This window comes from Oncorhynchus keta, unplaced genomic scaffold, assembly GCF_023373465.1.
Source record: "Oncorhynchus keta strain PuntledgeMale-10-30-2019 unplaced genomic scaffold, Oket_V2 Un_scaffold_8588_pilon_pilon, whole genome shotgun sequence".
Taxonomy (NCBI): Eukaryota; Metazoa; Chordata; class Actinopteri; order Salmoniformes; family Salmonidae; genus Oncorhynchus; species Oncorhynchus keta.
Window position 1 is genome coordinate 124,743 of NW_026291009.1, and position 27,868 is coordinate 152,610.

General features: G+C 45.9%; 1 protein-coding gene and 1 long non-coding RNA gene across 2 annotated transcripts; one reads left to right on the top strand and one right to left on the bottom strand.

Moving 5' to 3' along the window:
* Positions 1-731: 731 nt before the first annotated feature.
* Positions 732-2,072, top strand: LOC127929606 (uncharacterized). The gene is made up of 2 exons (XR_008135415.1): positions 732-839; positions 1,811-2,072. It is a non-coding gene; the product is annotated as an uncharacterized LOC127929606 (long non-coding RNA).
* Positions 1,786-18,347, bottom strand: LOC118372963 (very-long-chain 3-oxoacyl-CoA reductase-B-like). Its single transcript, XM_052517585.1, has 11 exons — positions 18,002-18,347; positions 7,938-7,984; positions 7,440-7,515; positions 7,101-7,208; positions 6,835-6,899; positions 6,643-6,687; positions 6,393-6,427; positions 4,350-4,497; positions 3,767-3,916; positions 2,362-3,415; positions 1,786-2,325 (listed from the first exon to the last, which is right to left on the bottom strand). The coding sequence occupies exons 1-10, from the start codon at positions 18,177-18,179 to the stop codon at positions 3,308-3,310; spliced, it is 960 nt and encodes a 319-aa protein (XP_052373545.1). The 5' UTR covers positions 18,180-18,347; the 3' UTR covers positions 1,786-2,325; positions 2,362-3,307.
* Positions 18,348-27,868: the final 9,521 nt, after the last annotated feature.

Consider the following 27,868-nt stretch of genomic DNA (forward strand, 5'->3'; position numbering starts at 1 on the left):
TGCTGTATGGAGCTTCAGTTACAGCCCATAAGGAAAGCCCAGTCTTTGCTGTATGAAGCTTCAGTTACAGCCCATAAGGAAAGCCCAGTCTCTGTATGGAGCTTCAGTTACAGCCCATAAGGAAGGCCCCAGTCTCTGCTGTATGGAGCTTCAGTTACAGCCCATAAGGAAAGCCCAGTTTCTGGAAGTGACACACAGATCAGATGATATCCACAGTGAACTCTCATCGCCTGAAATTAACATCCATGTGAAGACTGTTGGGACTAGAGGGGAAGTGCTATTCAAAAAGTACCACTTTTAAATTGAACAGAAGTAGGGCATTAAATCAGCAATCATCTCTTATGTTAAGACCACATGAGGGAATACAAGGTTGCACAGTGTTTTCATGCGAGCATGACAGACCAGGAACATGCCAGAGAGATGGTTGCACAGTGTTTTGATGCGAGCATGACAGACCAGGAACATGCCAGAGAGATGGTTGCACAGTGTTTTCATGCGAGCATGACAGACCAGGAACATGCCAGAGAGATGGTTGCACAGTGTTTTGATGAGGTGAGCATGACAGACCAGGAACATGCCAGAGAGATGGTTGAACAGTGTTTTATTGAGGTGAGCATGACAGACCAGGAACATGCCAGAGAGATGGTTGAACAGTGTTTTATTGATGCGAGCATGACAGACCAGGAACATGCCAGAGAGATGGTTGAACAGTGTTTTATTGAGGTGAGCATGACAGACCAGGAACATGCCAGAGAGAGATGGTTGAACAGTGTTTTATTGAGGTGAGCATGACAGACCAGGAACATGCCAGAGAGATGGTTGAACAGTGTTTTATTGAGGTGAGCATGACAGACCAGGAACATGCCAGAGAGATGGTTGAACAGTGTTTTATTGAGGCGAGCATGACAGACCAGGAACATGCCAGAGAGATGGTTGAACAGTGTTTTATTGAGGCGAGCATGACAGACCAGGAACATGCCAGAGAGATGGTTGAACAGTGTTTTATTGAGGCGAGCATGACAGACCAGGAACATGCCAGAGAGATGGTTGAACAGTGTTTTATTGAGGCGAGCATGACAGATCAGGAACATGCCAGAGAGATGGTTGAACAGTGTTTTATTGAGGCGAGCATGACAGACCAGGAACATGCCAGAGAGATGGTTGAACAGTGTTTTATTGAGGCGAGCATGACAGACCAGGAACATGCCAGAGAGATGGTTGAACAGTGTTTTATTGAGGCGAGCATGACAGACCAGGAACATGCCAGAGAGATGGTTGAACAGTGTTTTATTGAGGCGAGCATGACAGACCAGGAACATGCCAGAGAGATGGTTGAACAGTGTTTTATTGAGGCGAGCATGACAGACCAGGAACATGCCAGAGAGATGGTTGAACAGTGTTTTATTGAGGCGAGCATGACAGACCAGGAACATGCCAGAGAGATGGTTGAACAGTGTTTTATTGAGGCGAGCATGACAGACCAGGAACATGCCAGAGAGATGGTTGAACAGTGTTTTATTGAGGCGAGCATGACAGACCAGGAACATGCCAGAGAGAGATGGTTGAACAGTGTTTTATTGAGGCGAGCATGACAGACCAGGAACATGCCAGAGAGATGGTTGAACAGTGTTTTATTGAGGCGAGCATGACAGACCAGGAACATGCCAGAGAGATGGTTGAACAGTGTTTTATTGAGGCGAGCATGACAGACCAGGAACATGCCAGAGAGATGGTTGAACAGTGTTTTATTGAGGCGAGCATGACAGACCAGGAACATGCCAGAGAGATGGTTGAACAGTCTTTTATTGAGGCGAGCATGACAGACTGGGAATATACACAAGCTCTCGATCAAACCTTACAATTCTCACAATGTTAAAGACCTTGTTACTTAAATGCATCTAAAAACAATCAAATGCAAAGCTTTCATTAACAAGCAAATAACAGAAGACAATATTAATGCGTCACCTTGGTGAGTTCAGAGTAAGATAACAGTGGCATTATGATGTACAACGAAATGCTTAGAGTTCAAAAAACAGACAGCGTGTGAAGCATGTTAAGAAACATCTGTTAACGGACCACTGACTGCGTGATAGAAAGTACCCAGAACAGTTGGACAAGACATTTGGTTCAACAGTAAAATGGCCTGAACTGTTTAACAGCTTGTATCTAGTTGTTGTAGTTGTAGAGACACTGCCTTGATGACCAGAGAATGGCTTGTATCTACTTGTTGTTGTTGTTGAGACACTGCCTTGATGACCAGAGAATGGCTTGTATCTACTTGTTGTTGTTGAGACACTGCCTTGATGACCAGAGAATGGCTTGTATCTACTTGTTGTTGTAGAGACACTGCCTTGATGACACTTGTATCCTTGTTGTTGTTGAGACACTGCCTTGATGACCAGAGAATGGCTTGTATCTACTTGTTGTTGTAGAGACACTGCCTTGATGACCAGAGAATGGCTTGTATCTACTTGTTGTTGTTGTTGAGACACTGCCTTGATGACCAGAGAATGGCTTGTATCTACTTGTTGTTGTTGAGACACTGCCTTGATGACCAGAGAATGGCTTGTATCTACTTGTTGTTGTAGAGACACTGCCTTGATGACCAGAGAATGGCTTGTAAGTTGTGTCCCTTCTGTATCAGGTCAAACAAGCCCGGATTAACTCAACCCATTCCCTTGTGTGTTAACTACCTACCATACTGACATGCTAGCAGACACAACCTTCTTCAAAACGGGACATCAATCCATCCAGTATGAAAACAGGAAGAGTTCTGTTAACTCGGTCTCCTTAGTCTCCCTTTTTGTAGGTTCATGAATACATGATTAGTACACAACAACATTATCATTGTAAAGCAATCCAGGAGAACAGCCATTTTCCTGCCCTTTGCCAAATGAGCGTTTCAGATGGACTCAAATCCATTTCTTTCAATATTTGTTTTTTTTCTGAGTTCAACACGACTCCAACAATAAAACATTTTGAAGGAATAAAGTTGCAACTAGTATTGTTTTTTGAAGTGGTCGCTCACAAGCGCAGCTCCTAATACCTGTCCACAAGAACATTTTTTTCAACAGTTTAATTGAACTTAGTGCATTATGTTTAAGTGCCTGGTCAATGTTTCAACTCCAGGAAGTTCCTCCATAGAGCCGATTAGCCAAGCCAGACAACACCGTAGACTAAATTCAACACACTAGCAGTCTGCCAGCCCTGTGCCTGGTCTGTGAGGGGTATGGAAGAACGAAGCAGGTGGATTTGTGTTGGTCCCCTTTCTCTCCACACCTGCCCCTCCTTTCCCCTGATCGTACCTCTAGCCCTGTTTCTGTTTCTTCAGGTAGCGTGAGCGCATCCCCAGGTGTAGCCCCATGATGTAGCTGTTCAGGAGCCTGGCAGGGCACAGCACGGTGGTCAGCCAGCCCTGAGGAAACAAAACATCACTAATCTGGTCTGGGAATCCATGCCTGTTCATATCATAATTCACATTATCATCATTTACAGTCTAAATTCTACATTCATTACTATTAACTTACATCAAGATACTTGCCAATTGAATAGTTCTGCATTTGCAAAAGCATGAGAGCTTCAAGCAATGATCATTTATGGCTAACTGTCAGGGAAGAATCGTCGTAAGCTGATGAGGTAGAATCTGGTGTAACCTGACAAGTAGCTACTTGTTCAAACTTGTTATAAAAACAGTCATCCTGAACCCTAAAAATGTCCATGGAAATGGACAGTGAAGTATTCTATCGTATCGTTAGCCCGTCCCTACCATGACTGCGTGAGGCAGGTAGCCGTTGGTCTGGCTCTGCAGCCCCACTGTGTTGAGCTCCGCAGCCACATAGCGGTCAGGGTTGGGCTTGTCCAGAGTGGCTCGCCGGATCTTACTCAGCTTGGTGGCCACAAAGAATGGCAGGACACTCTGGGGAGGAGAAACGACTGTTACTCAAATTTACATGGATGTTCCCTCACTGGTTTGAAAACAAACTCCTCCGACAGCTAAATATGACCAAGCTTGAACATTTTGAACATTTTACAGCATTTCAAAATTACATGTATTGAAGTATTTTTTGTTGTCGTCATGGGGACAGTAACAGTCATCAATACAAAAAGGAAAATGTTTATATAAACAAAGAAATTCTCAATTTAAAGACATGCATTAAGCCGTCTAATAGAATAAACATGGCAAAAACAAATGTAGACATTAATACATGCATTTCTATAGTTTCCAACACATTTTACAATGTTGGGGGAGAGCCAAGATGGCGGCACGGTGGCTCCGACACAGCGCCCACTATCAGTCATCTAGTGGATATACAAATCATTGGTTAAAACAGGTCAGTCTTCAGTCTCACCTGGATGAGGATCCCTTTGCTCTTGTACTCAGCCTCTAGTCCTCGGGAGAAGAAGTCCACAAAAGCCTTCGAGGCAGAGTAGACCGTGAGGAGGGGACAAGGGTACATCCCACTGGCAGAAGAGATGTTGAGGATGGCCCCCTTTTTCCTGAAACGGGTGACACGAAACTTAGTGGTCAGAGACAACGCCAACCTCTGGTCAGAGACAACATCCCTCCCTGAGAACCTCCCCGAGAACCCCAGATCCCTCCACCCCCTCCGTCCCTCCCCGAGAACCCCAGATCCCATCACCCCCTCCGTCCCTCCCCGAGAACCCCAGATAGTCACCCCCTCCGTCCCTCCGAGAACCCCAGATCCCTCCACCACCTCCGTCCCTCCCCGAGAACCCCAGATCCCTCCACCACCTCCGTCCCTCCGAGAACCCCAGATCCCTCCACCACCTCCGTCCCTCCGAGAACCCCAGATCCCTCCACCACCTCCGTCCCTCCCCGAGAACCCCAGATCCCTCCACCACCTCAGTCCCTCCCCCGAGAACCCCAGATCCTTTCACCACCTCAGTCTCTCTGAGAACCCCAGATCCCATCACCCCCTCCCCGAGAACCCCAGATACAGTCACCCCCTCCGTCCCTCCGAGAACCCCAGATTCCTCCACCACCTCCATCCCTCCGAGAACCCCAGATCCCATCACCCCCTCCGTCCCTCCCCGAGAACCCCAGATCCCATCACCCCCTCCGTCCCTCCCCCGAGAACCCCAGATCCCTCCACCACCTCCATCCCTCCGAGAACCCCAGATCCCATCACCCCCTCCGTCCCTCCCCCGAGAACCCCAGATCCCTCCACCACCTCCATCCCTCCGAGAACCCCAGATCCTTTCACCACCTCCGTCCCTCCGAGAACCCCAGATCCCATCACCCCCTCCCCCTTCACCACCTCAGTCCCTCCGAGAACCCCAGATCCCATCACCCCCTCCCCCTTCACCCCTCCCCGAGAACCCCAGATCCCTCCACCACCTCCATCCCTCCCCGAGAACCCCAGATCCCTCCACCACCTCCATCCCTCCGAGAACCCCAGATCCCATCACCCCCTCCGTCCCTCCCCGAGAACCCCAGATCCCTTCACCACCTCCGTCCCTCCGAGAACCCCAGATCCCATCACCCCCTCCCCCTTCACCACCTCAGTCCCTCCGAGAACCCCAGATCCCATCCCCCACCCCCTCCCCCTTCGTCCCTCCCCGAGAACCCCAGATCCCTCCACCACCTCCATCCCTCCCCCGAGAACCCCAGATCCCTTCACCCCCTCCCCGAGAACCCCAGATCCCGTCACCACCTCCGTCCCTCCCCGAGAACCCCAGATCCCTCCACCACCTCCGTCCCTCCCCGAGAACCCCAGATCCCTCCACCACCTCCATCCCTCCGAGAACCCCAGATCCCATCACCCCTCCGTCCCTCCCCGAGAACCCCAGATCCCATCACCCCCTCCGTCCCTCCCCGAGAACCCCAGATCCCATCACCCCTCCGTCCCTCCCCGAGAACCCCAGATCCCTCCCTCCCCCAAGAGCCCCAGATCCCTCCCCCAAGAGCCCCAGATCCCTCCACCTCCTCCATCCCTCCGAGAACCCCAGATCCCATCACCCCCTCCGTCCCTCCCCGAGAACCCCAGATCCCTCCACCACATCCGTCCCTCCACCACCTCCGTCCCTCCCCGAGAACCCCAGATCCCTCCACCACCTCCGTCCCTCCCCGAGAACCCCAGATCCCTCCACCACCTCCGTCCCTCCCCGAGAACCCCAGATCCCTCCACCACCTCCGTCCCTCCCCGAGAACCCCAGATCCCTCCACCACCTCCGTCCCTCCCCCGAGAACCCCAGATACCTCCACCACCTCCGTCCGTCCCCCGAGAACCCCAGATCCCTCCACCACCTCCGTCCCTCCCCGAGAACCCCAGATACCGTCACCCCCTCCGTCCCTCCCCGAGAACCCCAGATACAGTCACCCCCTCAGTCCCTCCCTGAGCACCCCAGATACCGTCACCCCCCCCACTTACCTCTCTACCATCCCAGGTAGCACCATACGGGTCATCTGTATAAAGAGAGAGGGATTGTGGGTTTTAAAGCAGAAAGCATGCTGTTGCTTTGGGCTGGGAACCAATCCTCTGCCTCATATGGCAGACTGTGTGTGTGTGTGTGTGTGTGTGCACTCATTGTAGTGTGTGACAGATAAGGCAAATAAATAAGACTTGATCAAAATGTTCATTAGTGTATTACTGGGCTTCCAGTCCCATAATGATTACTGACCTGGCAAACAGACGTGATGTTGATGTTCACCATTGTGTCGATGAACTGCAAGGGCAGAATAAAAAAACACAATGATTTAGTTCTGGGTTCATCTCTGAGGCGTAATGTTTTCATAGAACAGAATGTGTGAGATAAGTCATCTTGGTACACAATAGATGGGACGTGAACAATCACAAGGCCATTCAGACTCACACTATCCAGGTTGGGAACGTTGAGGAAGAATTCCGGATAGGAGTAGGACATTCCCACATTATTTACTAGGGATAAAAGCCATATAGAACACAGTCAGGTCTTTCAAATACAACATTGTTTAAGGGAATGAAGGAAGTGATGCCTCTCTGCACTTGATTTTCAACTTCTAACCAAAGGGGGGGCAGCAGCGTTTTAAAAGAGGACCACACCATCTGAATGATTCACCAAACCAACCGTCACAGTCGTGGACTGCCTCTCTCTCTTACCCAGAACGCCAACCTCTAGCCCGGTCAGTCCAGCTTCAATCTTGGGATATATGTCCGTCGTACTGAAGTCTGCAGCGATGGATTTGGTCTCAACTCCATATTTGCTCTCTAGGAGGGAAGACAGTTACTGTAACATTAAAAAGGTAGTGAAACAAACTGAGCTTTAGGGAGTGAGACTATAGTGGACTCGTCTGTAAAGATGTGGGGGCTCAGATGTCAATACACCATAGTGAACAGCAGAGGGCCCCGTCACACAAGACAACTGGAGACTGACTCATTCTCCTCTAGTCCAGGGTTTCCCCACGCCTAATGAACATGCCCCCTGGTGTAACTACTCACCGATGGACTTGGACACATCATCCAGTTTCTCCTGGGTGCGGCTGATTAGCACAATGGAAAATCCCCTCCGAGCCAGCTGTGGAGACGGACAGAAACCAACACTCAACATGGACACTAAGACCATCTTTAAGACCGGCCGTTAAAGAGGGTCTAACATGCATCACTACCACACACACACTGCACCCAGACCCATGACCTAAATCAACAATAGCCATCATCAACAATGAAAAGGACAGCACTGTTATCAAGCAGGGCATTGATCATGACTGTCAACTGATGGGAACTCCCTTGAAAAAAATGACTACTTTTTAAATGAATTCTGCCCTGGCTATGCAGCATAAATCCCTCAGTGCTTTGCTCGCAAAAGGCAAACCTTTGAGTGTGTGTGTCACTACTCTGACCTCCTGGTTAAACCCCTCTCTCTCTCCGATGAGTCACTCACTTTGGTTTTCCCGTGAAGGGGCCTGAAATGTCTGAAACCCCGGGATTCAGTCTTACCTCCTCCGCATAGGCTTTCCCGATTCCATCCGTGGCTCCTGTCACAACTGAGGGAGAAGACGAACAAGGAGAAGGGGAGTATTAATCAAGGGCAAACCAAACACACAGACACCCTCACAACTGAGGGAGAAGACGAACAAGGAGAAGGGGAGTATTAATCAAGGACAAACCAAACACACAGACACCCTCACAACTGAGGGAGAAGACGAACAAGGAGAAGGGGTGTATTAATCAAGCAAACCAAACACACAGACACCCTCACAACTAACGAACAAGGAGAAGGGGAGTATTAAGGGCAAACCAAACACACAGACACCCTCACAACTGAGGGAGAAGACGAACAAGGAGAGTATTAATCAAGGGCAAACCAAACACACAGACACCCTCACAACTGAGGGGGAGAAGACGAACAAGGAGAAGGGGAGTATTAATCAAGGGCAAACCAAACACACAGACACCCTCACAACTGAGGGAGAAGACGAACAAGGGAGAAGGGCAAACCAAACACACAGACACCCTCACAACTGAGGGAGAAGACGAACAAGGAGAAGGGGAGTATTAATCAAGGGCAAACCAAACACACAGACACCCTCACAACTGAGGGAGAAGACGAACAAGGAGAAGGGGTGTATTAATCAAGGACAAACCAAACACACAGACACCCTCACAACTGAGGGAGAAGACGAACAAGGAGAAGGGGTGTATTAATCAAGGACAAACCAAACACACAGACACCCTCACAACTGAGGGAGAAGACGAACAAGGAGAAGGGGTGTATTAATCAAGGGTAAACCAAACACACAGACACCCTCACAACTGAGGGAGAAGACGAACAAGGAGAAGGGGTGTATTAATCAAGGGCAAACCAAACACACAGACACCCTCACAACTGAGGGAGAAGACGAACAAGGAGAAGGGGTGTATTAATCAAGGGCAAACCAAACACACAGACACCCTCACAACTGAGGGAGAAGACGAACAAGGAGAACAAGGAGGGGTGTATTAATCAAGGGCAAACCAAACACACAGACACCCTCACAACTGAGGGAGAAGAACAAGGAGAAGGGGAGTATTAATCAAGGACAAACCAAACACACAGACACCCTCACAACTGAGGGGAAGAGAACAAGGAGAAGGGAGTATTAATCAAGGGCAAACCAAACACACAGACACCCTCACAACTGAGGGAGAAGACACAACAAGGAGAAGGGGTGTATTAATCAAGGGCAAACCAAACACACAGACACCCTCACAACTGAGGGAGAAGACGAACAAGGAGAAGGGGAGTATTAATCAAGGGCAAACCAAACACACAGAAACCAAACGAACACAGACACCCTCACAACTGAGGGAGAAGACGAACAAGGAGAAGGGGAGTATCAAGGGCAAACCAAACACACAGACACCCTAACTGAGGGAGAAGACGAACAAGGAGAAGGAGCAAACAAGGGCAAACCACACAGACACCCTCACAACTGAGGGAGAAGACGAACAAGGAGAAGGGGAGTATTAATCAAGGGCAAACCAAACACACAGACACCCTCACAACTGAGGGAGAAGACGAACAAGGAGAAGGGGAGTATTAATCAAGGGCAAACCAAACACACAGACACCCTCACAACTGAGGGAGAAGACGAACAAGGAGAAGGGGTGTATTAATCAAGGGCAAACCAAACACACAGACACCCTCACAACTGACGAACAAGGAGAGAAGGGCAAACCAAACACACAGACACCCTCACAACTGAGGGAGGAGAACAAGGAGAAGGGGTGTATTAATCAAGGGCAAACCAAACACACAGACACCCTCACAACTGAGGGAGAAGACGAACAAGGAGAAGGGGAGAAGGGCAAACCAAACACACAGACACCCTCACAACTGAGGGGAGAAGGGAAGGGGTGTATTAATCAAGGGCAAACCAAACACACAGACACCCTCACAACTGAGGAGAAGACGAACAAGGAGAAGGGGAGTATTAATCAAGGGCAAACCAAACACACAGACACCCTCACAACTGAGGGAGAAGACGAACAAGGAGAAGGGGTGTATTAATCAAACCAAAAACAAGACACCCTCACAACTGAGGGAGAAGACACAGACACCCTCAGACACCCTCACAACTGAGGGAGAAGACGAACAAGGAGAGGGGAGTATTAATCAAGGGCAAACCAAAAACAGACACCCTCACAACAGACACCCTCACAACTGAGAGGAGAAGACGAACAAGGAGAAGGGGTGTATTAATCAAGGGCAAACCAAACACACAGACACCCTCACAACTGAGACGGGAGAAGATTAATCAAGGACAAACCAAACACACAGACACCCTCACAACTGAGGGAGAAGACGAACAAGGAGGGGAGTCAAGGGCAAACCAAACACACAGACACCCTCAAGGAGAAGGTATTAATCAAGGGCAAACCAAACACACAGACACCCTCACAACTGAGGGAGAAGACGAACAAGGAGAAGGGGAGTATTAATCAAGGGCAAACCAAACACACAGACACCCTCACAACTGAGGGAGAAGACGAACAAGGAGAGGGGTGTATTAATCAAGGGCAAACCAAACACACAGACACCCTCACAACTGAGGAGAGAAGGGCAAACCAAACACACAGACACCCTCACAACTGAGGGAGAAGACGAACAAGGAGAAGGGGTGTATTAATCAAGGGCAAACCAAACACACAGACCCTCACAACTGAGGGAGAAGACGAACAAGGAGAAGGGGCAAACCAAACACACAGACACCCTCACAACTCACAAGGCAAACCAAACACACAGACACCCTCACAACTGAACAAGGAGAAGGGGTGTATTAATCAAAGCAAACCAAACACAGACACCCTCACAACTGAGGGAAGACGAACAAGAGAAGGGGTGTCAAGGGCAAACCAAACACACAGACACCCTCACAACTAACAACTGAGGGAGAAGACGAACAAGGAGAAGGGGTGTATTAATCAAGGGTAAACCAAACACACAGACACCCTCACAACTGAGGGAGAAGACGAACAAGGAGAAGGGGTGTATTAATCAAGGGCAAACCAAACACACAGACACCCTCACAACTGAGGGAGAAGACGAACAAGGAGAAGGGGTGTATTAATCAAGGGCAAACCAAACACACAGACACCCTCACAACTGAGGGAGAAGACGAACAAGGAGAAGGGGAGTATTAATCAAGGGCAAACCAAACACACAGACACCCTCACAACTGAGGGAGAAGACGAACAAGGAGAAGGGGAGTATTAATCAAGGGCAAACCAAACACACAGACACCCTCACAACTGAGGGAGAAGACGAACAAGGAGAAGGGGAGTATTAATCAAGGGCAAACCAAACACACAGACACCCTCACAACTGAGGGAGAAATAAAAGATAAACAAACTACATAAAGGGAAGAGAACAGTGATCCATTCTAGTCAATAGGTCAAACATGCCTGTGTGTCAAGCAGTACTGAGTCAACTCATCAGACCTGGATGAAATACATTTATACAGATACATTTATACAGATACTTAAATGCTGATGTATCGAAAAATGACATGCCAGATGAAAACGATCACATTGACAATGCATTGTGTCCTTGCACTGCTACCTGTGGTTCTGTCATTTAAGTGAGCGTGAGGGAAAAGAGAATATTGGTGGTAAAGACAAGACGACGATAGAGAATATTGGTGGTAAAGACAAGACGACGATGGTGATGCAGGTACTGAGACGGAGGGGAAGGGGACAGGCTCCGTGGCATTCCTCTGCCACCCCAGGTCAGGCAGCCTGGCACTGCAGAGACAGCAGTAGCTATATTTAGCCTTTACTGGCTGTCAGTGAGCCCTGTTTTCCACCCCTCCCTCCCTCCCTCCTTCCTTCCCCAGACCCCACTCTCCCTCCCAGACCCAACTCTCCACCCATCCCTCCCTCCTTCACCAGACCCAACTCTCCTTCACCCAGACCCAACTCTCCTCCCATCCCTCCCTCCCTCCCTCCCCAGACCCAACTCTCCTCCCTCCCTCCCTCCCTCCCCAGACCCAACTCTCCACCATCCCTCCCTCCTTCACCAGACCCAACTCTCCTTCACCCAGACCCAACTCTCCTCCCATCCCTCCCTCCCTCCCCAGACCCAACTCTCCACCCATCCCTCCCTCCCTCCCCAGACCCAACTCTCCATCCATCCCTCCCTCCCCAGACCCAACTCTCCACCCATCCATCCCTCCCTCCCTCCCCAGACCCAACTCTCCATCCATCCCTCCCTCCCCAGACCCAACTCTCCACCCATCCATCCCTCCCTCCCAGACCCAACTCTCCACCCATCCATCCCTCCCCAGACCCAACTCTCCACCCATCCCTCCATCCCTCCCCAGACCCAACTCTCTACCCATCCATCCCTCCCCCCAGACCCAACTCTCCACCCATCCATCCCTCCCTCCCCAGACCCAACTCTCCACCCATCCATCCCTCCCTCCCCAGACCCAACTCTCCACCCATCCCTCCCCAGACCCAACTCTCCACCCATCCATCCCTCCCTCCCCAGACCCAACTCTCCACCCATCCCTCCTTCCCTCCCCAGACCCCCTCCCCCAGACCCAACTCTCCATCCATTCCCTCCCCAGACCCAACTCTCCACCCATCCATCCCTACTTCACCCAGACCCAACTCTCCACCCATCCATCCCTACTTCACCCAGACCCAACTCTCCACCCATCCATCCCTCCCCAGACCCAACTCTCCACCCATCCATCCCTCCCTCCCCAGACCCAACTCTCCACCCATCCCTCCCTCCTTCCCCAGACCCAACTCTCCACCCATCCCTCCCTCCCTCCCCAGACCCAACTCTCCACCCATCCATCCCTCCCTCCCCAGACCCAACTCTCCACCCATCCATCCCCAGACCCAACTCTCCACCCATCCCTCCCTCCCCAGACCCAACTCTCCTCCCATCCCTCCCTCCTTCCTTCCCCAGACCCAACTCTACACCCATCCCTCCCTCCCTCCCCAGACCCAACTCTCCACCCAGCCATCCCTCCCTCCCCAGACCCAACTCTCCATCCATCCCTCCCTCCCCAGACCCAACTCTCCTCCCATCCCTCCCTCCTTCCTTCCCCAGACCCAACTCTACACCCATCCCTCCCTCCCTCCCCAGACCCAACTCTCCACCCATCCATCCCTCCCTCCCCAGACCCAACTCTCCACCCAGCCATCCCTCCCCAGACCCAACTCTCCATCCATTCCTCCCTCCCCAGACCCAACTCTCCACCCAGCCATCCCTCCCTCCCTCCCCAGACCCAACTCTCCATCCATCCCTCCCTCCCCAGACCCAACTCTCCACCCATCCATCCCTCCCCAGACCCAACTCTCCACCCATCCATCCCTCCCTCCCCAGACCCAACTCTCCACCCATCCATCCCTCCCCAGACCCAACTCTCCACCCATCCATCCCTCCCTCCCCAGACCCAACTCTCCACCCATCCATCCCTCCCTCCCCAGACCCAACTCTCCACTGCTGTTGCCTTAAAGCAGAGGAAGACGGGAAGCAGCCAGGTTTTCACTGGGGAGGTACCAGAATGGAGATCAGAAAGGAGGGTAGAGAGCTAAAAACAGAACAAAGCAATTGAACAGAAAGAGGGGGAGTCCGTATGGGCGACAGGGGAAGCGTCCGCTGGTTATTTTAAGCTGTTTTAAGAATGAAACTCAATGTTTCGAGCACAAGCCATGTTCCTCCAATTTACTCCATTTTTTGTTGTTGTTTTTTTAAAGTGTCCATTTGAAGAGATCGTCATAAATATATGCCAGGTCAGTGAAGATGGTTCTTCTACCTACTCATAGGACCTAACCTAGATGGGCTTGAATGGCATCCTTCAACATCCTCATACATCTTCCAAATGATAAAGAAATGAAAATTGTTGTAAAAATGTTAGTGCTTCTCTGCCAGACAGCGGTGCTTCTGCTGCCGAATATTCTGAGCTAAAAAAAGAAGTGCAGGTTTAAAATAGCAGAAGGCTGCAGCCTCGTCTTGCACAGTTGCTGCACAGAATACCAACGAGCGGCGGCTCCCAGCGGTTTCTCACACCTCAGCATTCCTTGACCCAAAATATCAAATTGCTATGTTTTTTTCCACATCATGTCCCAGTTATGGTATAAAGCTCATGACTCAGCCCACATTTGTAAATATGCAGCTGATGAAGTGGGCAATATTTAATTAATATCCCAACTTTCAGCAATTATATCTAAATAATGATTTAAAAATGTAAATTGGCAAAGATCACGCTTCCAAAGCATATTTGTTTTTAGTCAATTGTAATACATGCTAGGATTTTGAAAACTTTTGTTACAAAAGATCCCCCTTCCTGTCCAACTTGAAGCAGGCAGAAGAACACCCGTGTGGAATGTAACAATGACCTGAGAACGACCTCCTTCAACCAATAACAGAGAGTGGTCTACTTAATGCTACCAGTGTCCAACAATCTGTTAATCACACCAGAAATAACTCATGAGCCAATGCATTTCAATAAAGGACTTGACAATATAACTGTATGAGAAGCTAAATAACCATGGTGTAGAGACAGAGCAGGTGTCGTGACAGAAAGAGACAGGGAGGAGGAAGGGCGGAAGCTCAGAACAGGATGAGGAAGGGGTAAGAGGCGTGAATGCACAGAAAGATAGTGAATATAGGCCTTTGTGAATGAGAGGAGGAGCTAGAGATATGGACCCTGTGTTACGGGATGCTGCTCCACAACACACTGCCAGCAGTAAAGTGGAATTCAAACAGAATACTCTGACTCCTCAGCCGCATTTATGAATGGCTCTAGTCTTCTTACATAATCAGGCCATTCTCTCAATCACCTATGCTTCAGTGAGCGAGGGGGGGGAAGCTGTATAATAGCTATTCACACAGCTTCTAAATAAGCTACATACAACACATGTCAAAATTGGTTGAAATGTCCCCACATTTATAATTTCCCTTTGCTGCAAACCTGTACTTAAAAATCAGCAGAGCAGGACAAGACCGATATTCAGCAGGCCTTGGCAGCTAGCCTGAAATCCAGACCAGCTTGGTGTTAACATACCATTCCTGGTACTCCGTGTCACATGCCAAACACAGAAGTTGACATGTGCTTTAATTTACAGGGGCTTATTTTTCATTTCAAAATGCGATTTCAATGACGTAAAACCTTCCTGGAACCAGTCCACTTCTGGGTGCGATCGGCACAGCTGTGTTTTACAGTCACATGGTCAAAGCCCTAACCTGGTGTTTACACTTCAAAGATGGATGGGAACACTAAAATAACACATCCTAGATCTGAATGAATGAAATACATATTTACATAGTTGAATGTGCCGACAACAAAAATCACACAAAAATGATGGAAATCAAATTTATCAACCCATGGAGGTCTGGATTTGGAGTAGCACTCAAAATTAAAGTGGGAAACCACACTACAGGCTGAACCAACTTTGATGTAATGTCCTTAAAAAAATGTCCAAATGAGGCTCAGTAGTGTGTGTGGCCTCCACGTGCCTGTATGACCTCCCTACAACGCCTGGGCATGCTCCTGATGAGGTGGCGGATGGTCTCCTGAGGGATGTCCTCCCAGACCTGGACTAAAGCATCCGCCAGCTCCTGGACAGTCTGTGGTACAATGTGGCGTTGGTGGATGGAGCGAGACAATGTCCCAGATGTGCTCAATTGGATTCAGGTCTGGGGAATGGGCGGGCCAGTCCATAGCATCAATGCCTTCCTCTTGCAGGAACTGCTGACACTCCAGCCACATGGGGTCCAGCATTGTCTTGCATTAGGAGGAACCCAGGGCCAACCGCACCAGCATATGGTCTCACAAGGGGTCTGAGGATCTCATCTCGGTACCTAATTGCAGTTAGGCTACCTCTGGCGAGCACATGGAGGGCTGTGCGGTCCCCGAAAGAAATGCCACCCCACATCATGACTGACCCACCGCCAAACCGGTCATGCTGGAGGATGTTGCAGGCAGCAGAACGTTATCCACGGTGTCTCCAGACTGTCACATGTGCTCAGTGTGAACCTGCTTTCATCTGTGAATAGCACAGGGCGCCAGCAGCGAATTTGCCAACCTTGGTGTTCTCTGGCAAATGCCAAACATCCTGCACGGTGTTGGGCTGTAAGCACAACCCCCACCTGTGAACATCGGGCCCTCATACCACCCTCATGGAGTCTGTTTCTGACCATTTGAGCAGACACATGCACATTTGTGGCCTGCTGGAGGTCATTTTGCAGGGCTCTGGCAGTGCTCCTCCTGCTCCTCCTTGCCCAAAGGCGGAGGTAGCGGTCCTGCTGCTGGGTTGTTGCCCTCCTACGGCCTCCTCCACGTCTCCTGATGTACTGGCCCGTCTCCTGGTAGCGCCTCCATGCTCTGGACACTACGCTGACAGACACAGCAAACCTTCTTGCCACAGCTCGCATTGATGTTCCATCCTGGATGAGCTGCACTACCTGAGCCACTTGTGTGGGTTGTAGACTCAGTCTCATGCTACCACTGGAGTGAAAGCACCGCCGGCATTCAAAAGTGACCAAAACATCAGCCAGGAAGCATAGGAACTGAGAAGTGGTCTGTGGTCACCACCTGCAGAACCACTTCTTTATTGAGGGTGTCTTGCTAATTGCCTATAAAATTCCACCTGTTGTCTATTCCATTTGCACAACAGCATGTGAAATTTATTGTCAATCGGCGTTGCTTCCTAAGTGGAGAGTTTGATTTCACAGAAGTGTGATCGACTTAGAGTTACATTGTGTTGTTTAAGTTTTCCCTTTATTGTTTTGAGCAGTGTATAAGAATAATAATTCACTGGGTGCTTATACTTGTCCTATTTCACACATGTACAAGTGTGTATTAATACACATGTGAACTGGAAATGTTGTTTTTTTTGCAAATCCCACTCTGAGAGTAGGGTCACAACCAGGGTCTAGCATAATCAACGGTAACCCTGGAGCAATTAGGGTTAGGTGCCTTGCTCAAGGGCACATTGACAGATTTTTCACCTTGTCGGCTCAGGGATTAAAACTAGGGACCTTTCGGTTAGTGGCTCTAAGCGCTAGGTTATCTGCCACCCCTGATGTAGTCATCCTGATGTGGTAACCCTGTTGATGTAACCCTGATAACATAACCCTGAATGGCCTTGACCGAGCAATAAGGTTGGGTAAACATTAATGTAACCTATCACTCACTTCTGCGAGGAAAGGCAGACTCATGTCATGCCGACGCAACAGTGATGTGTTGTCTACAAAGCAGAGGCCACGGTGTGTTCCAAAGGACAATAGGGCTGGCCAGCCTTTCCCCTATATGCATTAAGCAGTGAACAACAAACTTAGAGTAAAATGTAAAGATTTTTCAGGATGGTGAAACTTTTTTTTTTTTTTTTTAAACAGATAAAGAATATATATATATATAAAAATATAAAAGATCTTTGAGAACTAGCCATCACCAAAATAAAACTGGACAATCAGGGAGATTGGCATTGTGTTCCCATTGATTTAGTTATGTTTGAGTCACTGAAAACATAAGACATAAACAATAGCAAATTGTGTAGAATTGCAGGAAATCTCCTTTAAAAACAGCACAGTTGTCTAACGCCAAGAGGACCTCTATAAAACTGTGGTCCCCACGCTAACTTTACCACCCCTGCAGAGAAATCCTAGGGGAAACACTACATGTATTCTACTAGCTACAATATCCTACTGATTGCTAGGAGAAACTTGTCTGATTCACACTATATACTGAACCATTATTATACTGGGTCGAGGGTGATTGATTTAACTCACTACTAGCTCTCAAACACCAGGCAGCATCCTGACCTCACTAGACAGTCCTGAGTCATTAGCCTTGATGGCTCATGTGAACTACAATTCATACACTGTGTTTTAACGTTTAGACGCGTCAATCATCGCTTGAGATACGGCTTTCGAAACATATGGCAATTCTCTTTCATCAGCGACTAAAGAAACCTTAAAAATAAAAAAAGCAGGCAATAAAGCAAATGGTGAGGTCATGCAAACCTTGTCTTTATATGAATATTGCTTGCTAGCTACTCACCTGCCCATTTTCCGAGTTTAGCAGGTGATACCACCCGTCCATTCCCCAGCACCCAAACTCTGAGCCCTGACAGCAAACGACATACGGAGCACACTGAGAAATAGGCCGCAGTCAACGCGCCTATCCAGAAGAGCGGAGTCTCCACCGCCCGTAGTAAAGTCTCTCCAGTTGACGACATGATATTTGCACACGGCTTTCACAACTAATTTGTGAGATCAAATGTATGGAATTACAAATGGCTGTCTACAATACGTGCATCTATCGCAAAAGCCTCTTGTACATGCTACAGCCAGTAACTTTAAGCTCGTGCCTTTATATTTGGCTTTACTTCCGCGTCTGACACTTCCGCATTCACTGATTTGCAGCACCGATTTGTTGACGTTGGAATCTGTCAAAATATGCTCCTTTTCGATTCGTTTATATTTGCGTCAATTCGTAGAGCAGCAATGACATGTGTAAAACTGTGGCAAGACATCAGTAGGTTTATAATTGAACACATTTATGAAGATTTTACACTATTGTGGAGAGATGTACTGTTTGGATTCTTTACATACAATAGAAATAAGCGGAATCATTTTTATGTAATTCATTTCATTATTCTTTTGGCCAAATTTCATATACACAAATGTAAATTTACAAAAAGAAAACCACATTTTCGTATCCTACAAAAAGAAATTGAACTGTATTTTAAGACGGTTAAATGCTCTACTAACAAAAAAGCTGTTAGAATTGTAAGTATATGCATGTCCCTTAAGGTCCTTGTGTAATTGTAATGTGATATTGTACCTCCTAGCTCGATTGTCTATTGTTTGTAATCTATGTATGCTTGTGTTCCCTCATCTGCTTTATGTATTGATTTGATATTAATAAAACATTTAAAAAATGTAATTAAAAAGTGTATCGACAGCCATTTTCATTATTAGTATTTTTTAAATCTTCATGGACGAGGAAGGCGGGACCAACACTTTCATAATATCTGACTGGATGAATATTTATGACACCAGATTTTCACATTTCTGATTGGTTTGTGCTGTAATATTATTTCACTAGATCTGGCTAATCCTGTATATAACTTTCATCGTTGTCTGTGTTCAATGTTAATTTTTTTATTTTTTATTAATGAAACAAATAATACACAGTACCAGTCAACAGTTTGGACACACCTTCTTATTCAAGGGGTTTTCTTTATTTTTACAGTTTTTATACATTGTAGAATAATAGTGAAGACATCAAAACTATGAAATAACATATGGATTCATAAAGTAACCAAAAAAGTGTTAAACAAATCGAAATACATTTTAGATTCTTCAAAGTAGCCACCCTTTGCCTTGATGACAACTTTGCACACTCTTTGCATTCTCTCAACCAGCTTTACCTGGAATGCTTTTCCAACAGTCTTGAAAGAGTTCCCACATATGCTGAGCACATGTTGGCTGCTTTTCCTTCACTCTGCGGTCCAACTCATCACAACCATCCCATTTGGGTTGAGGTTGGGTGATTATGGAGACCAGGTGATCAGATGCAGCACTCCATCACTCTCCTTCTTGGTCAAATAGCCCTTACATAGCCTGGAGGTGTGTTTTGGGTCAATGTGCTGTTGAAAACCAAATGATAGCCCCACGAAGCGCAAACCAGATGGGATGGTGTATCGCTGCAGAGTGCTGTGGTAGCCATGCTGGTTAAGTGTGCCTTGAATTCTAAATAAATCACTGACAGTGTCACCGGCAAAGCATCCCCACACCATCACACCTCCTCCTCCGTGCTTCACGATGGAAACCACATATGCAGAGATCATCCGTTCACCTACTCTGCATCTCACAAAGACATGGCGGTTGGAACCAAAAATCTTGGAACCAAAAGATTTGGACTCATCAGACCAAAGGACAGATTTCCACTGGTCTAATGTCCATTGTTCGTGTTTCTTGGCCCAAGCAAGTCTCTTCTTCTTATTGGTGTCCTTTAGTAGTGGTCTCTTTGCAGCAATTCGACCATGAAGGCCTGGTTTACAGTTGATGTTGAGATGTGTCTGTTACTTGAACTCTGTGAAGCTTTTATTTGGGCTGCAATTTCCTAGGCTGGTAACTCCAATGAATTTATCCTCTGCAAGCAGAGGTAACTCTGGGTCTTCCCAGACTTATGAGAGAAAAGTTTCATCATAGCACTTGATGGTTTTTGCGACTGCACTTGAAGAAACTTTCTAAGTTGTTGAAAACAAATCAGAATTGACTGGCCTTCATGTCTTAAAGTAATGTTGGACTTACTGACTTCTCTCTTTGCTTATTTGAGCCATTATTGCCATAATATGGATTTGGTCTTTTACCAAATAGGGCTATATTCTGTATACCACCCATACCTTGTCACAACACAACTGATTGTCTTAAACGCATTAAGAAGGAAATAAACAGGCACACCTGTTAATTGAAATGCATTCCAGGTGATTACCTCATGAAGCTGTCGTCAAGGCAAAGGGTGGCTACTTTGGGTGGCTACTTTGAAGAATCTAAATCATAAAATATATTTAGATTTGTTTAACCATTTTTTGGTTACTACATGATTCCAAATGTGTTATTTCCTATTTTGATGTCTTCACTATTATTCTACAGTGTAGAAAAAAGTAAAAATAATGAAAAACCCAGGAATGAGTAGGTGTGTCCAAACTTTTGACTGGTACTGTGTTAATATATTATTATTATTACTGGACTCTGCAGTGGACTCCAATTCTTCTGCTTGCACGTCACTGACGACCTGAAATGGTCCCTTCCCACAAACACTGTGGTGAAAAACGACAGCACCTCTTCAACCTAAGAAAGCTGAGGAAATTTGGCTTGGCCCCCAAGAACCACACCAACATTTACAGATGCACCATTGAGAGCATCCTGTCAGGCTGTATCACCGCCTGGTACAGCAATTGCATTGTCCGCAAAACGCAAAAGTCTCCGGAGGGTTGTGCAGTCAGCCCAACGCATCATCAGGGGCACAATGCCTTCCCTCCAAGACATCTACAGCACCCGGTGTCACAGGAATGCCAAGAAGGACCCGAGCCAAGGCCTGTTCACCCCGCTACCATTTAGAAGGTCGGAGACAGTACAGTACAGTTGCAGCAAAGCTGTAGCCGAGAGACTGATAAACACCATCTATCTCCAGGCCATCAGACTGTTAAACAGTCTCTACTAGCCGGCCTCCACCCAGTACACTGCCCGGAACCTCAGACACTGTCACTAGCCGGCTACCACCTGATACTCTACCCTGCACCTAAAGAGGCCGCTGCCCTGTGTACACAGAGTCAATGAACACTGGTCACTTTAATAATGTTTACATTCTGTTTACCTGCTTCATATGTATATACTGTATTCTAACACTCTTAGAAAAAAGGGTTACAAAAGGGTTCTTTGCGGAGGGATAGGGTTCAACCAAGAACCGTTTTGATCAGAAGAACCCTTTTGGAAGAGAAGGGTGCTTTGTAAGGCAAAGGGTTTCATCTCAAACCTTTTAACATCCTAAGAACCATTTTTAGAAGAACGGGTTCTTTGGTGATTTTTTTGGAAGGCAAGAAGGATTCTTTTTAAGGAAAAAAGGGTTCTACATAATAGAACCATAGTATTTCCCAGCATGCTCTATTACAGGAAGACATTCAGATTGGTTTGTTTTACTGTAATATCTGTGTTTTTGCATGTACATTGACTGGTTAATATATTTTATGCTACACAAAGATAAATAACGTACAGTTTTCTAAACTAATCCAATCTGTCGGATTCATAGCAAGTTTTACTGAGATGGTTGTTCCAGTTGAGATGATTGAATGACTGCCTACCCTGGCAGTCATTCTGAATGCAGGTTGCGGGTGATTAACAATATCATAACTCTGGTTGGATTCCAATAGGAATTGCACATCACTTTGCAAGCCAGCATAATGTGACTTGCAGGCCTGATGTGGCCTGTAAACCAGGAGTTTCCTAACACCACTGTGTTAGGGTATAACTAGGCCCTTTAAGAAAGGCCTTATGTTAAACAGTGCATTTGGAAAGTATTTAGACCCCTTGACTTTTTCCACATGTTGTTACATTACAGCCTTATTCTATAATTGATTAAATAAACTATTTCCCTCACCAATCTACACACAAACCCCCAGAATGACAAAGAAAAATCAGGTTTTTAGACATATTTGCTCATTTATAAAAAATAAAAACTGAAATACCTTATTTACATAAGTATTCAGAACCTTGGATATGAGACTTGAAATTGAGCTCAGGTGCATCCTGTTTCCATTGATCCTTGAGATGTTTATATAACCTCATTGGAGTCAACCTGTGGCAAATTCAATTTATTGGACATGATTTGGAAAGGCACACACCTGTCGATAAGGTCCGACAGTTGACAGTGCATGTCAGAGCAAAAACCAAGCCATGAGGTCAAAGGAATTGTTTCGTAGAGCTCCAAGAGAGGATTGTGTCGAGGCACAGATCTGGGGAAGGGTACCAAAAACATTATGCAACATTGAAGCTCCCCAAGAACACAGTGGCCTCCATCATTCTTAAGTAGAAGAAGTTTGGAACCACCAAGACTCTTCCTAGAGCTGGCCGCACGGCCAAATTGAGCAATCGGGGGAGAAGGGAGGTGACGAAGAACCTGATGGTCACTCTGACAGAGCTCCAGAGTTCCTCTGTGGAGATGGGAGAACCTTCCAGAAGGACAACCATCTCTGCAGCACTCCGCCAATCAGACTTTAATGGTAGAGTGGCCAGACGGAAGCCACATCTCAATAAAAGGCCCGGCAGCCCACTTACAGTAGGTGCCAAAAGGCACCTAAAAGACTCTCAGACAATGAGAAACAAGATTCTCTGGTCTGATGAAACCAAGTTTGGCCTGAATGCCAAGTGTCACATCTGGAGTAAACCTGGCACCATCCCTACGGTGAAGCATTGTGGTGGCAGCATCATGATGTGTGGATTTTTTTCAGTGGCAGGGACTGGGAGATTAGTCAGGATCGAGGGAAAAATGAATGGAGCAAAGTATAGAGAGATCATTGATGTAAACCTGCTCCAGAGCGCTCAGGACCTCAGACTGGGGCAGAGATTCACCATACAACAGGAAACTCTAAACAACCCTAAGCACACAGCCAAGACAACGCAGGAGTGGCTTCGGGACAGGTCTCTGCATGTCCTTGAGTGGCCCAGCCAGAGCCCGGACTTGAACACGATCAAACATCTATGGAAAGACCAGCCAACCTGACAGAGCTTGAGAGGATCTGCAGAGAAGAATGGGAGAAACTCCCCAAATACAGATGTGCCAAGCTTCTAGTGTCATACCCAAGAAGACTCAAGGCTGTTATCGTTGCCAAAGGTGTTTCAACCAAGCAATGAGTAAAGGGTCTGAATCCTTATGTAAATGTGATATTTTTATTTATTTATACATTTGCAAAAAATTGCTTTGTTATTATGGGGTATTGTGTGTAAATTGATGAGGTCGAAAAAATAATAATTTAATCCATTTTAGAATAACGTCACAAAATGTGGGAAAAAAACAAGTGGTCAGAATACTTTCCGAACGCACTGCATGTATTTCCATAAATAATACAATGGTAAAGACTAATAAGGCTGGTTTAACCCTTCATAGACGGTTCTAGGAAGAACCTTCAGAAGATCAAATGGCTTTTGGTTTAACCCTTCATAGACGCTTCTAGGAAGAACCTTCAGAAGAACAAATGGCTTTTGGTATAACCCTTCATAGACGGTTCTAGGAAGAACCTTCAGAAGAACAAATGGCTTTTGGTTTAACCCTTCATAGACGGTTCTAGGAAGAACCTTCAGAAGAACAAATGGCTTTTGGTTTAACCCTTCATAGACGGTTCTAGGAAGAACCTTCAGAAGAACAAATGGCTTTTGGTATAACCCTTCATGGACAGTTCTAGGTAGAACCATATACAGGGGGTTCTTTGAAGTACCCCACATAGAGGGTTCTAGATGAAGCCTCTGCAAAGGGTTCTACCCAGCAACAAAAATTGTTCCACTATGGGGACAAACCGAAAACCCTGTATGGTCTTACTTAGCACCTTTTTATCTAAGAGTGAAGTCATGGCTCATCCTATATAACTACTGCTATATACACCTTCTCTATTCACACACTGTCCATACTGTCTATACAAACCCTTCACATACATGGACAGTACTGTACAAACGTTTTAGGCAAGTGTGAAAAAAATGCTGTAAAGTAAGAATGCTTTCAAAAATAGACACGTTAAAAGATTATATTTATCAATTAACAAAATGCAAAGTGAGTGAACTGGAGAAAAATCTACATCAAATCCATATTTGGTGTGACCACCCTTTGCCTTCAGAACAACATCAATTCTTCTAGGTTCACTTGCACACAGTATTTGAAGGAACTCGGCAGGTAGGTTGGCCCAGACATCTTGGAGAACTAACCACAGTTCTTCTGTGGATTTAGGCAGCCTCAGGTGCTTATCTCTCTTCATGTAATCCCAGACAGACTCGATGATGTTGAGATCAGGGCTCTGTGGGGGCCATACCATCACTTCCAGGACTCGTTATTCTTCTTTACACTCAAGAAAGTTCTTAATGACTTTCTCTGTATGTTTGTGGTTGTTGTCATGCTGCAGAATACTTTTGGGGCCATTCAGATGCCTCCCTGGTGGTATTGCATGATGGATAAGTATCTGCCGGTACTTCTCAGCATTGAGGAGACCATTAATTCTGACCAAATCACCAAATGAATTTGCAGAAATGCAGCCCCAAACTTGCAAGGAACCTCCACCTTGCTTCACTGTTGCCTGCAGACACTAATTCATGTTCCGTTCTCCAGGCCTTCGGCAAACAAACTACCTTCTGCTACAGCCAAATATTTCTAATTCTGACTCATTAGTCCAGAGCGCCTGCTGCCATTTCCCGGCACCCCAGTTCTTTAACGTTGCCCGTTTCTTTGTGCTTCTTCACAGGAGCTTTACAGCACATCTGGAAACCCCTGTCTGCCTTAATGTCTGCCTGGGAGAGAGAGACCTTACTGATACAGTACCTTGTGTCTTGTTGCTGTGCTCAGTCTTGCCATGGAGTATGACTTTTGACTGTAAACTGTCTTCAGCAACCCTCACCTTGTCAGCTGAGTTTGTCTGTTCCTCACCCAGTTTTATTCCTCCTACACAGCTGTTTCTGTTTCAGTTAATAATTTTGTTTCAAACTACATATTGAATTGATGATCATTAGCACCTGTTTGGTCTAATTGTTTAATCATACACCTGACTATATGCCTACAAAATCCCTGACTTTGTGCAGGTGTACCTAAAAGATCTGCTGCTGTTTTGAAGGCCAAGGGTGGTCACACCAAATATGGATTTGATGTAGATTTTTCTCTGTTCACTCACTTTTCATTTAGTTCATTGATAAATATAATCTATTAACGTGTCTATTTTTGAAAACATTCTTACTTTACAGCATTTTTTCAGACCTGCCTAAAACTTTTTGACGTTGGTTAATAGGATTTAGATTCTGGACTCTTTTTGTTATGGGGTTTTGTATTGTGTATTTAAATACTGTATTCTGGACAGGTCCTTTTACTATGGGGTTTTGTAATGTGCATTTAAATACTGTATTCTGGACAGGTCCTTTTACTATGGGGTTTTGTATTGTGTATTTAAATACTGTATTCTGGACAGGTCCTTTTACTATGGGGTTTTGTACTGTGTATTTAAATACTGTATTCTGGACAGGTCCTTTTACTATGGGGTTTTGTATTGTGTATTTAAATACTGTATTCTGGACAGGTCCTTTTACTATGGGGTTTTGTACTGTGTATTTAAATACTGTATTCTGGACAGGTCCTTTTACTATGGGGTTTTGTACTGTGTATTTAAATACTGTATTCTGGACAGGTCCTTTTACTATGGGGTTTTGTATTGTGTATTTAAATACTGTATTCTGGACAGGTCATTTTACTATGGGGTTTTGTACTGTGTATTTAAATTTAAAGGTCCTTTTACTATGGGGTTTTGTATTGTGCATTTAAATACTGCATTCTGGACAGGTCCTTTTACTATGGGGTTTTGTACTGTGTATTTAAATACTGTATTCTGGACAGGTCCTTTTACTATGGGGTTTTGTACTGTGTATTTAAATACTGTATTCTCGACAGGTCCTTTTACTATGGGGTTTTGTACTGTGTATTTAAATACTGTATTCTGGACAGGTCCTTTTACTATGGGGTTTTGTAATGTGTATTTAAATACTGTATTCTGGACAGGTCCTTTTACTATGGGGTTTTGTAATGTGTATTTAAATACTGTATTCTGGACAGGTCCTTTTACTATGGGGTTTTGTACTGTGTATTTAAATACTGTATTCTGGACAGGTCATTTTACTATGGGGGTTTTGTACTGTGTATTTAAATACTGTAATTTCGACATAGCTCATTCTAATATTTATACTACTCTACATTATATTTTAGTTAGGCTGTTTTAACACACCGCGTATTTATTTACATACTGGATTATTGACATAGCTCACTAATATTTCTGCTGCTGTACGTATCATTGGTAGTATATATTGTGTCGGATCATCCGGTGTATATACGTATAGATTGCTCTTGGATTACTGTTACAGTGCTGTTGGGTTGTAATTGGATTCATTTTCAAACTTTCTTGATTTATTTTTGTTCTTTCTTTTTGTTGTTTTTAAAATTGATAATTTCTGTGTTTGACATTTTACTGCGTTGTTAGGAACTAGTGACATAAGCATTTCGCTGCACCCACTATAAGATCTGCTCAACTGTCTTGGCGACCAATAAACGTTGTTTTGATTTAAAACCATTCATAAATGACTCAACCATGAGGGGAAAAATAGTTCAATGTGTAGATGCCTGAACATCTAAGAAGCACAGGTTGAATCATAAAACGAATACAAAGGCTTAGCATTATACATGTATAAAGATCACATGTCATGTGTTGTTGCAGCTCTCTGGAATGTCTCCTGTTGATTTACCTGCCCGGAATCCTAATATATTCATAAATATATCATATACTTTATACTTTAATATACTTTTTCTTTTGAACAATTAAATGTGACAAGGGACTAGATCTGCATAATAAAGCCTCTTTGTTTGTCTTTAGTTTCAACCCAAAATGAATATAAATATATATATATATGACTTCAGCACCACATCTTACCCGACAGCTCCCTTGTAGTGAGTCGTTGTGATACTCCTCTCACCTATATCTGATTTTAAATACATCACGTCTCTTAATTAATGTCTTGATCTGACTGAGTTATATTCGCACCGTCCTTTTTGCGAAGGCGTTGAATCATGAACAGTGATATTTAGTTTTGTTCGTCTGCGTCACCCGGATTTGTCTTTTTAGCAGCACATTCACCGCTCTTCCAAATCGCTAACCCCCCCACCCTCTTGCCGCACAACGAACTACCCCAGTTCGCAGTAGGCTCTGCTGACAGTGGGTTTAGGAGATGCCGGTCAAAAAGCTAATTATAACAGTCCCGCCTTGTCTACAGACATCCCGCAAACAAACAAAAACTGAATAAGTGCACAACTGCTAAGTATTTGCTTATAGGTATGTCAGTCAGGTGGCTATACTTATATTGCAGTAATGTTTAAGGGCTCTAGCTAGTGTTACTTAGCCAGCTAGAAGGATGAAGTGAGAAGCTAACGTTAAAAGGTGCCTACCTCAGCAGGATGAAAAAAATACTCTACTAAGTTATCATTGTAACTTTGTTTTACAGAGAGCAGACTACTGAGACAGACAGTGATGTGGCACTCAGAGGTGAGGCTGAGGCAGGCTGCCATGCATACAGGAGGAAGTAGAGGAGACAGAGAGAGCGAGGAAACTTGGGGTAGGGGCCCCATGTG

Coding starts and splice junctions, on each gene's coding strand:
- LOC118372963 (XM_052517585.1), bottom strand. CDS start 18,179: ATGTCGTCAACTGGAGAGACTTTACTACGGGCGGTGGAGACTCCGCTC. Junction 4,498..6,392: donor CTACCTGGGATGGTAGAGAG/GTAAGTGGGGGG, acceptor CACCCGTTTCAG/GAAAAAGGGGGCCATCCTCA. Junction 3,917..4,349: donor GCAAAGGGATCCTCATCCAG/GTGAGACTGAAG, acceptor TCTCCTCCCCAG/AGTGTCCTGCCATTCTTTGT.